General features: G+C 49.1%; 1 protein-coding gene across 5 annotated transcripts in view; it reads right to left on the minus strand.

Annotated features, from left to right (window-relative positions):
• Positions 1-62: 62 nt before the first annotated feature.
• Actl6b (actin-like 6B) overlaps positions 63-11,235 on the minus strand; it is a 16,534-nt gene continuing 5,361 nt past the window's right edge. For 2 of the 5 annotated variants that reach the window (XM_006249120.4, XM_039089206.2), the window contains 10 exons: positions 6,711-6,808; positions 4,892-4,986; positions 4,719-4,825; positions 3,894-3,983; positions 3,650-3,711; positions 2,982-3,096; positions 2,755-2,835; positions 2,561-2,656; positions 2,285-2,371; positions 63-352 (listed from right to left, as the gene is read on the minus strand). In XM_006249120.4, the coding sequence (XP_006249182.1) occupies positions 272-352; positions 2,285-2,371; positions 2,561-2,656; positions 2,755-2,835; positions 2,982-3,096; positions 3,650-3,711; positions 3,894-3,983; positions 4,719-4,825; positions 4,892-4,986; positions 6,711-6,808 (912 nt within the window). In that variant the 3' untranslated portion in view covers positions 63-271. Of the gene's footprint in view, positions 353-2,284; positions 2,372-2,560; positions 2,657-2,754; positions 2,836-2,981; positions 3,097-3,649; positions 3,712-3,893; positions 3,984-4,718; positions 4,826-4,891; positions 4,987-6,710; positions 6,809-11,235 lie in introns of those variants that run through there. The other 3 variants (XM_039089208.2, NM_001105917.1, XM_063271148.1) reach the window with 3 other exon arrangements.

Genomic DNA, 11,235 nt, shown 5'->3' on the forward strand with positions numbered 1-11,235 from the left:
CTCTCTGGCATCTCACCAGACCCCCCGCGCCCCCTTCCCCACCCCCATGGAAGTCAAAACACTTTATTTTCATAAAAGTTTTTTTTTTCTTTTTTACTTCTTTCAACTCAGGAACGTCACAGTCTAAGAAGATGTGGGTAAGAGAGAAGAGAGCAGTGGGATATGATGGAGGGTTCAGCGCTTTTGGATTTCTGGCTGGTAGACCGCCCCTCTGGCTGTTCCCTACAACGCTGTGGATGGGGTGGGCGAGCATTTGGGGGAGGAGGCAACTTCAGGGGCACTTCCGCTCCACACACTGCTTCCCTCCCTCCTCATATTCCTGCTTGGAGATCCACATCTGCTGGAACGTGCCCTGAGAGAAGGGCAACATCAGCTGTCAGGTGTCACCCCACACTCCTCTACACCACCACACCCCTTCTTCCTCCTTGCCTTCACACATTTCTCGCCTGTAAAATCTCGCCCGTAAAATCTCGCCCGGGAGATTTTAGGCTGCTCTAATACAGAGCTGCATTCCTAGCCCCTCATTGGGGGATTCTAGACAGATGCTCTACCATTGAGCCACACCCTCAGCCCCTTACTTAGGGATTAAAAGTGTTTTGTGCGTGCGTGTGTATTTGTGCCTGTGTTTGCGTGGGAGAATTGAGCTAACATGTACATACGGAGGACAAAGGGCAGGGTTTACCAAACCATACAGGTTTGCCACTCTGTGTAGAGACTAGCTGGAGCACCTATCTCCTCCCGTTTTGTGATGAGCGCTGAGACTTTTAGACACATGTTCTCTTTACAAGTTTTATGTGGGTTCTGGGGATCCGAACTCAGAGCCTCATGCCTTGTGAGCCATCTTCTTGACCCTTGTATTTATTTGCCTTTTACTTTGACAAAGGGTCTCACCAGGTGGCCCAGGCTGACCTTGACCTTGCAATCTTCCTGCCCCCACATCCAGAGTAGCTGGGATTATACCTCTGACCACACCCAGCTCCACCATCACCGTTTGTTCGACATTACCTGGCGCCTCACTGCTGCCCACCCCCGCAGCTCTTGAGGAGTCCTGCCGGGGACTGTCTCTTTTCATGGATGGCTGCTGGGCCTCCATGTGAAGGCTGGCGTCTCTGGCTCACAGAGCAGCCTTCCTGGGTGACCTCATTTGTCCCTGCCACTCTCCAGTCTCCTGTTCCAGACTCAGATACCCAGCTGTGTCTTGGTTACTTCCTCCTGAATACCCTTGACTTTAAATTCCCTATGATCCCATAACTGAGATCAGCAGCTCCCTGAAGGCTTTGCCCAGACCTGTTCTCCTTTAGTTCCTGCCCTCCCTTCTCTTCCCCTCCCCTTCTCTCCTCCCCTTCCATTTTCCCCTCCCCCTCCTCTCCCGCTCCTCCCCTCCCCACCATTCTCTCCTTCCCCATCTTCTCCCCTCCTCTCCCTCCCCTCCCCTTCCTCTCTCACCTTCTTCCCTCCCTCCCTCTTCCCTTTTCCTTCTGTTCCCCTTCTGTTTCCTTCCCCAGCCTCTCTCTCTCTCTCACCAGGCTCTCATGTAACACAGGTTGGCCATGAACTCTGTAGCTGAGAACATGGATTCTCCCCCCCAAATCCACATCAAAACTCTGGGCATGATGGTATGCACTTTGGACCCCAGCACTAGAGAGATAAGCTCGTCCCTGGGACTCACAGTCTCCATTTTAGCCTCCTCTGCACAATCCCCTTGATCCCAGGTCATGGCACAGGAAGACTCATGACACACCCATTGAACCACTCATTGGACCACTCTTCTATCTCAAATTCCAGGATGTCCCCTCTACTCATCAGTGACCGTGGCTGCCTTACCGTCACCGTACCCTCACCAATCTTTCTCCTGAGGGAGGGCCCAGTCTCGGAGAGCACCCATTGACTACACTTGCCCCCAAAACTGTTTTTGAAGGGCTGGGGTTATGTCTCAGTCAGTAAAGTGCTTGCTTTACGAGGCAAGGACCTTAGTTCAGTCTCCAGAACCCATGTAAAACAGCCCAGTGGGAGGGATGCTGAGACAGGAGGATTGGAGTTTGCAGAATGACCAGGTGACTCTGTGACTTCCAGGACAGTGAGAGACCCTGTCTCAAACAACAAAGGGGATGGCCTGAGGAGTAACAGCTCAGTTTGTTCTCTGGGGAGCCTTGAACTCGAGATCTCATGCCTCAGCCTCTCTCATGCTGGGAGTACAGGCATGCCTAGATACTTGTCGAATAAAAATGGGCAACTGTCAGAGTCTGTTCTCCTAATACCCAGTGCCATGCCTCTTCCTTCTTACCAGTGAGGCCAAGATGGAGCCCCCAATCCAGGGGCTGAACTTGCGTTCCATGGTGCTGTTGCTGGCGATAAGCTTGAGCCGCATGCTCTGGGGAAGAAAGAAGGGGCTGGGGGAAATGGACATCTGGTTCTGGGGAGGGACAAGGCTTGGTAGACAGGAGGAAGCCACAGAGGCATGATCATTTCTGTTAGGGGAAGCAGGAGGCATTCGAGGTTCAAAGAGCTAAGCCAGGACTAGAATCTGGGTGCCCTGAGTGCCTGTGTCTTGGGTTCTTACCGGTGGGGTCTTCTGGGAAAGCTCCCGATTAAGTCTGTCTGTGAACCCCTGAAGCAGAGTGTTGCCGCCAGTGACAATGACACTGCCATAGAGACCCTGAGAGCAGGGGGAAGGGTCAGCCTGCAGGACAGAACCCTTTTCTTTCTCCCTGTTAGCCCTAAGTCCCTTTGCCAAGCCTTAGGATCTGGCCTCACCGGGCGAATGTCGATGTCACACATGCCGATGCTGGTGGTGACCACGTGACCCACTCCTAGCATGGTGTTCCCAGACAGACCCTGTGGACAGAGGCGATATGGACTTGGGGCCTCTGCCTCCCTTTTCCCCCAGACCCCTATCATCCTTCCCAGACTCCTCCACTCCACCTCTGGATCCAAGACTCCAGCCAGCCCCACCCCAGCCAGTCCCCAGCATCCAGCCAAACCTTGACATTAGAGGGATCAAACAGGCCCTCAGGGATGCGAAGTCTCTCAGCACCATAGTCTGTGTTGTAGCCATTGGGCATTTCATAATGCACTGTGGGCATTTGTGCAGCTACCCTGCCCAAGAAAGGAACAAGATCCTGTGTGGCACACTGCCAGGAGGGGCGCTCTGGAGGTCCCCATGAACCCCAGGTCTGTGCCCCCATCTTTGGTTTTTGAAATGGGGGGGGGGTCTCGTATAGCCCAAGTATGCCACCAACTCAATAGGTAGCAGAAGCTGGTCTTGAACTCTTGAACCTCTCATCTCCAACTCTCAAGTGCTGATTTTCAGGCTTGTATCACTGGGCCCCATAAATATGAGACTGAAGACAGAACCCAGAGCTTTATATACACAGGCAAGCTGAGCTATTTTCCCAGTGCCATTACATACATACACACACACACACACACACACACACACACGCACACACGCACACATGCACACACACACACACACACACACTTTTTGAAAGACGGTCCTGCTATGTAGGCCAGGCTGACTCTCCATTCTTTTGCCTCGGCCTTCTTGACTACTGACATTACAGGAGCTGTAGCATTCCCAGTGCCAATCAATCAATCAATCGATCAATCCTACCCTCCTTCCCACCGGGCAGTGCTCAGCCCAACTCACTGTTCATCGTAAGGGGAATCAGACACCTGCAGTACAGAGGCCTGGAAGTCTTGGATCACCTCCTGAGAAGCAGTGAGGGGTGAGGTCTGGCTGTCCTCTGTCTCCATCAAGAGCCCCAACCCCCAGCCCCAACTCATCCACAGCGGTCCCCTCCCCTCCCCTCCCCTCCCCGGGTTTTTGCAAGGGGCCAGGGCCTGGCAGGGTGGGAAGAGGATGGGGGGAAACTTTTCAACTACAGCCTCACGTTACACATGTAGTTATGCCAGGACTTGGAGACTTGGGGTAGCTTCTCCTTCTTCTTCCAGTTTGGGGGGGCTCCCTCCCGTACAGGCTCCTGTGAGGACACAGCCATTGGTACACCTGCCTCCCCAGCGCTCAGCCAGCTCTGCCGCTGACCAGCCCTGAGACTCTGCTCTGTGTCCCAGGAGATAGAGTGGCTTGTCACCCTTTCCTGACAGGGAAGGGAAGACAGGGAGAGGCTGTCCCATAGGTGGTCGGACGGGCTTGAACCGGAGCCTGGGGATGGATCTCAGCGCGTACAGCATGTACTTAGCATTCGGGAAGTGTTGGGCTCCATCCCCGCCCAGATTAAACCTGATGTGGGGGCTGGGGATTTAGCTCAGTGGTAGAGCGCTTACCTAGGAAGCGCAAGGCCCTGGGTTCGGTCCCCAGCTCCGAAAAAAAGAACCAAAAAAAAAAAAAAAAAAAAAAAAAAAAAAAAAAAAAAAACCTGATGTGGAGGGTTTGAGGGTGTTTGTTTGTTTTAAAAGAGAATGGCTTGTGTAGCTCAGGCTGGCCTCCAGCTCACTGTCCCCAAGTCTGACCTTGAACTACTGACCCTCCTCCTCACACCTCTCAAGTGCTAGATTACAGATGTGCCTCACCACATCTGGTCCTCACACATCTGCTCTCAGCCATGTCGTGAAGCCTGTCCCCATGTTTGGAAAATGAACCGGGATCCGTTATCCATCGGGAGATTTGCTCCGTTATCTCATGGGCCGGGGGACTGATGGGTATAAAGCAAATGCCAGGACTATGAGGGCATGTCTGGGGACACCACAGGTCCTACCTTGGCAGCAATCATGTAAGGAGGGATGATATCAATAGCCATTTCCTGGAAGAGCTCCCGGCACTGCATGGATATGAAGTCGCCAGCCAGGGGTGACTTGACGATGCCTAGAAGAAGAAGCAGTCTCAGGACCAGGCACCCCAAGGCACCCCAGACCCCTGATAAGGCCCTACCTTGCTGTAGGACATAGCCATCATGGACTGGGATGGCTGTAGTGTGGGTGGCCCCGCTGTCTAGCACCAGGCCTGTGGAGCGTCCATTTGCAAAGCTGGCATGGGATGGGTCCGTCAAAGAAACAGTAGCAGCTAGAGACGAAGTTGGGGCCTGGGTGGGGCCTTAGCCATTCTCATCCCAGTTTTCAGATAGAACCTTTGGATTTTTTTTTCCTTTTTGCATATATGCGGGCGTGTGTGTGTGTGTGTGTGTGTGTGTGTGTGTATGAGAGTGTGTATTTGTGTGTATGTATTTGTGTGTGTGAGCGTGTGTATATGAGAGTGTATTTATGTGTGTGTGTATGAGTGTGTGTGAGAATGTTTGTGTATATGTGAGTAGTATGTGTATATGAGAGTGTGTGTGTATGAGTGTGTGTGTGTGAGAATGTTTGTGTATATGTGAGTAGTATGTGTATATGAGAGTGTGTGTGTATGAGTGTGTGTGTGTGAGAATGTTTGTGTATATGTGAGTAGTATGTGTATATGAGAGTGTGTGTGTATTTGTGTGTATGTATTTGTGTGTGTGACTGTGTGTATATGAGAGTGTGTGTGTCTGTGTATGTGTGTATTTGTGTGTGTGTATGAGTGTTTGTATGTATGTGAGAAAGTTTGTGTGTGTGTATTTGTGTGTGTGTATGAGTGTGTATTTGTGTGTGTATGAGAGTGTTTGCATGTGTGTGAGAAAGTTTGTGTGTGTGTATATGAGTGTGTAGTGTATTTGTGTGTGTATTTGTGTGTTTGTGTGTGTTTGAGTGTGTGTGTATTTGTATGTTGGTCTGTGTGTATGAGAGTGTATGTATGTGAGAAAGTTTGTGTGTGTGTATGAGAGTGTATTTGTGTGTGTGTATTTGTGTGTGTGTGTGTGTGTGTGTGTGTGTGTGTGTGTGTGTGCATGCGCAGAGGCCCAAGGTTGATAACAAGACTCATCCCTGATCACTCTTCCAACTTCTTCATTCACAAGACTGCTCTCAATTAAATGAGAGCTCTTTAGTATGAATTGCTGGCCTCCCGAGCCTGCACTTGCAAATAGGTGGCCCTGCCCACTGGGCATGAATATGGATTCCTAAGGATCCAAACTCGCTCCTCCTATCTGTGTGACAGTTGCTCTCACTGCTGACTGTCCTGCGTGGGTGCTGGGGATCAAACCCGATTCCTCTCCAAGAGCAGCCAGCACTCGTAACTGCTAAGCGTTTGCTCCAGCCCTTAACATTTAATTTATAATGTTCGTTATATATGATATCCACTACATCATACTCATTATATAATTCTATATATGTAATATATCTATAATATTTATATATCTCTCTATGTAAATAAAATCAACTCCATCTCCTTAACCCCTTTGAGTGCTGGAGTTTCAGGGGCAGTGGTCCTGTGTCCTGTGTCCTGTGAATTGGAGTTCCTTCTCATACCTAGCATAGACTTCAGTGTATCGCCGATTCTGACAGAAAGACAATGGCCAAATGGACCATTTAGGAAGAAACTTGTCAAATGTCCCTTCCTCTTTGGGACCAGACCCAGCCAGTCCCTAATGTTTACGTGGCACAACTCTGCCTGCTGAGATTGACCCATAAACTAGGTGACATGGGGAAGGGCCATGGATCTGCAAACCCCCACCCCCAGCCCCAAGCCTATGGGGTCCTCTGCACTAGTGAGGCGCTAGGAGAAATCTTCCCACCCAAGATACGGATCTGCAGGGAAATGGGCCCAGCCCCACCCAGCTCAGCACACACCCCACCCCAGCCCTCCACCCAGCAGAACTGCCCAAGTCGTAGGATACGCTGTGAGCACGGCCGTCTTGCATAAGAAGAAGGCAGGAATGTTGTACTGCTCGAACATCAGCTCTGTCAGCTTCTCCCGCTTGGCCCGAGTGTTCCACTGTGAGGAGAGCACAGGAGAGGAGTCCAGATGGAGGCCTAGCCAGTGTGACGGTTAGTATGTATGTGTGTGTGCACACAGGTTTGTGCATACTCAGCAACAAATACACTCTTAGGAACAAACACATATGGAGACATTCTTATATGCACACTTCACATGCATGTATGTAAACAGATACACGGTTTCATAGACACAAACGTATACACAGATGCAAACATTCCCACATACACATTCACATACATTTTGCATACATGTCCACAAGCATATACACACACATGCATGTACATACATACATACATACATACATACATACATACATACATAACAGACTAGAAACAGTTCAAGGCCGTTGGTCCACATACACCTTTACAATGTCAGAACTATAAGTAACTTTATTTTATTTTATTTTGTCACACTGGGGATAAAACCTGAGGTCTGGTGAATGCAAGACAAGCAATCTACCATTGTCCTATATCCTCAGCCCAGTTTTGTTTTGTACTTTATTTTGACACCAGAGCAGCCCAAACTTGCCTCAAATTGGTGATCTTCCTGCCAAAGTCTGTCTGTCTGTCTTTCTAAATACAGTCTTTTCCTTTTTTAAAGATATATGTAAGTACACTGTAGCCGTCTTCAGACACACCAGAAGAGGGCATCAGATCTCAATTCAGACAGTTTGTGAGCCACTATGTGGTTGCTGGGATTTGAACTCAGGACCTCTGGAAGAGCAGTCAGTGCTCTTTTTTTTTTTTTTTTTTTCTTTTTTTCGGAGCTGGGGACTGAACCCAGGGCCTTGCGCTTGCTATGCAAGCGCTCTACCACTGAGCTAAATCCCAACCCCTCAGTCAGTGCTCTTAACCATTGAGCCATCTCTCCAGCACTGCCGTAGTCTTTCAACGGGCACACACCGTCCTGCCTGATTAAGAATGTCATTTTCCCATTTACTTCTTGGGTTATTTAGCGTGTGAGTGGAGGCGTGTGTCAGTCACCCAGCCTGTCTGTCAGTCTGTCAGCCTGTCTGTCTGTGCATACACATGGGGAAGTCAGAAGTTGGAGACGAAGCGTCTTCTTAAACCGCTTCCCACCTTATTTTTGAGACAAGGTCTCTCGCTGAACTTGGAGCTCAGCAAGCCCCAGGGAATGTCTTGTCCCAGTGCTCAGGTTCTCAAGCCTGAGTGACCAACTGAGCCACCTCCCAGGCCCCTGGTTTGTTTGTTTTGTTTTGAGAAAGGATCCCTTGTAACCCAGGGTAGCCTTGAACTTGATACTTAGTTGAGGGTGTTCTTGAACTTCTGGTCCGTTTGCCTCCGTCTCTGGAATACTGGGATTACAGACATGCCAGAAGTGGAAGCCGTCGCCTCCTGCATGCTGAGCAAGGGCTCTAGCAGCTGAGCTACAGCCCTGGTGCTGCACGGTTCTTGGCAGAGCTGGATCTGGAGTCAGCATCCTCCCATGCCTGGCGCGGTGTTCTTTACTGTGCACTATCCACCTCAGTCTCTCCTGGGGTGCCAGCTCACCCTTCATCCTCATTCTTCCTAGTTACCTCAGATGCCAGAATGCCAGGGAAGGAGACTGAATACAAATATCTATTTTGCCCCTCTCAAGGTCCCAGCAAAAACAGAGACATTTTTAAAAGACAGAAATCTACAAAAGCCAGCAAGCGCAGGAAAAAGATGTGCCACCGGGGAAATGCAAATCTAGCATCATTAGTCACTGGAGAAATGCAAATCAAAAGCATAATGAGGGCCTACTTCACACCTCCGTAGACAATGTTGATCATTAAAAACCAGGAAGGTGGGGCTGGTGAGACAGCTCAGTTTGTAAAGGCGCCTTCTGCCAAGCCAGAGGGCCTGGGTTCAAGCCCCAGGATCCACACAGTGGAAGGAGAGAACCAACTCCTGCAAGCTGTCCTCTGACCTCCCACATGTGTGCCGTGGCATGCAAGTGTCCACACAGATACACAGTAAGCAAATAAATGTCCCTCATATAAAAAAACCGGAAAGCAATGTGCTGGTGAGAACTTGGGACCCTCTCATCTCTCCTAAAGAGATGTAAAACGGGTCAACCACTGATGAATATAGTTGTTGGCTTCTCAGAATATATAATAGAGAGGTTCTACAGGACTCAGCAGTCCAGTCCTGGCTATGTACCCAAAAGAAGCGAGAACAGGGGCTGGAGAGAGGGCTCAGAGGTTAAGAGCACTTGCCGCTCTTGCAGAGGACCCAGGCTTGGTCCCCAGCACACACATGGCAGTTCACAATGATCTGTTCTATGTCCTCATCTGGCATCCACAGGCATCAAGCACATACAGTGCACAAACATACACGCATGCTAAATGCTCATACACATACGATGAATAATCTTTCATAAAAATTAGAACAAGTACTAGAGGAAATCTTGGTCCATAACTGTGCACAGCAACCTTTCGTGATGGCTGGTGGATGGATACATGAATGGATGACTGGGTACAGAAGCTATGCTGTCTTTGAAGGACGATATTATTGAGCCATGACAGAAAATGAGGTGCTGGATAAGTTTACGGTGTAGAGAACATAAAAATACACCAAGCAAATGGACACGGGTGTAAGAAAGACATCAGACAACTCCCTGTCTTTGCTTCTGTCTCCAATGCCCACAGAATACTGACACAAAGTGTCAGATCGTGTGGTGATTGCTTCTTTATGAAACAGCCTGAGCAGATATCTGTACAGGGACTGAGTAGTGGTGCAGACTTGTAATCCCATCCCTGAGGAAGCTGAGGCAGGAGGATAGTGACTGAGTTCCAGATCACGCAGTAAACGATTTAAGTACTAGGTCCCTGAACTGTTCATCAGACCACATGTCCTTGGGCTCCGGTCCTCTCAAGCTCCCCAACTTGATCTGAGGGTCCTTGAACTGGTAGACCCTTGACACAGGTGGAAATGATACATGATACCGAGAACTGAGCGACACCATGGGTTTCTGAAGACATCCTGCCCCGTGTCCTCACTGCGCTCCAAAAACAGGGACAATCAGAAAAAATCTCCAGGGTGGAAACACGGGAAGTCATGTTAAAAAATAGAGAACTTGGGTTGGGGATTTAGCTCAGTGGTAGAGCGCTTGCCTAGCAAGCGCAAGGCCCTGGGTTCGGTCCTCAGCTCCGGGGAAAAAAAAAAAAGAAAGAAAGAAAAAGAAAAAGAAAAAAAAAATAGAGAACTTCCTGCTCTTGCAGATGACCCAGGTTTGGTTCTCAGCACCCATGTGAGACAGTTCAGAACCAGCTATAACTCCAGCTCCAGGGGATCTGACATCTTCTGGCCTGCACAGGAACTTGCACAGAGGCACGCTTGCATACACAGAAGTTAAAAATAATATCGATAAATCTTTTAAAACAAATATTAAAAAATTGAAGTAATCGATTCAATTAAAATGTAATTTGGAGAGTTAGCTTAACACCTAGAGCACCTGTTGCTCTTGCAGAGGGTGGGGGTTGCAGAGGGTGGGGGTTGCAGAGGGTGGGGGTTGCAGAGGGTGGGGGTTGAAGAGGGTGGGGGTTGAAGAGGGTGGGGGTTGCAGAGGGTGGGGGTTGCAGAGGGTGGGGATTGCAGAAGGTAGGGGTTTGATTCCTAACACTCTCGAGGCAGCTCTCAAGCACCTGTAACTCCACTCCCAGGGGATCTGACACCCTCTGACCTCTGCGGGCGCCAGGCATCCATGTGGTGCACATACATCCATGCGAGCAAAGCACTCATACACATAAAATAGTTTTTAAAAATCTAAAAAATTCAATTTGCTTAAGTATTTTCCTAAAGATGCCCAAGCAGAGATTTCCCTCAAGACCTCCTCCTCAAATAATCCCATAGCAGAGGACACGGTCATCAAACCCCATGCGCCTCACGTGGGACTTCTTATCAACCTTTCAAAAATGTACCACTTTTAAATAAAAGCAGGCAGGAGTCTTCTAAAAGTCTCTCTAAAATAAGATAGATGCTTTCAAGATATGGCAGGAGAAACAGTGTGGGAGAAGGAAGATTCCCAACAACAAACTAGTGGATATCTTTAGTAAAGGAATGTGATATTGGACCCAAGAAACAAGAACAAGATGCTCAAAAAAAGAACATTTGTGGGGACGTGTCTCAGTGATAGAACTTCTGCCGAGAATTCTTGTGGCTCTCATTTCAGGCTCCCAGCATCCCCCAGGAAAATAAAAATAGCCTTCACACGTTTTCTTTTTTCTTTTTTTTTCTTTTTTTTTTTTTCTTTTTTTTCTTTTTTTTTTTTTTGGAGCTGGGGACCAAACCCAGGGCCTTGAGCTCGCTAGGCAAGCGCTCTACCACTGAGCTAAATCCCCAACCCCCCTTCACACGTTTTCAAGCTCCAGTCATTTAAAAAGAAGGGAGAGCCAGGAAGTGGTGGGGCATCCCTTTAATCCCAGCACTTGGTAGGCAGAG

This window comes from Rattus norvegicus, chromosome 12, assembly GCF_036323735.1.
Source record: "Rattus norvegicus strain BN/NHsdMcwi chromosome 12, GRCr8, whole genome shotgun sequence".
NCBI lineage: Eukaryota > Metazoa > Chordata > Mammalia > Rodentia > Muridae > Rattus > Rattus norvegicus.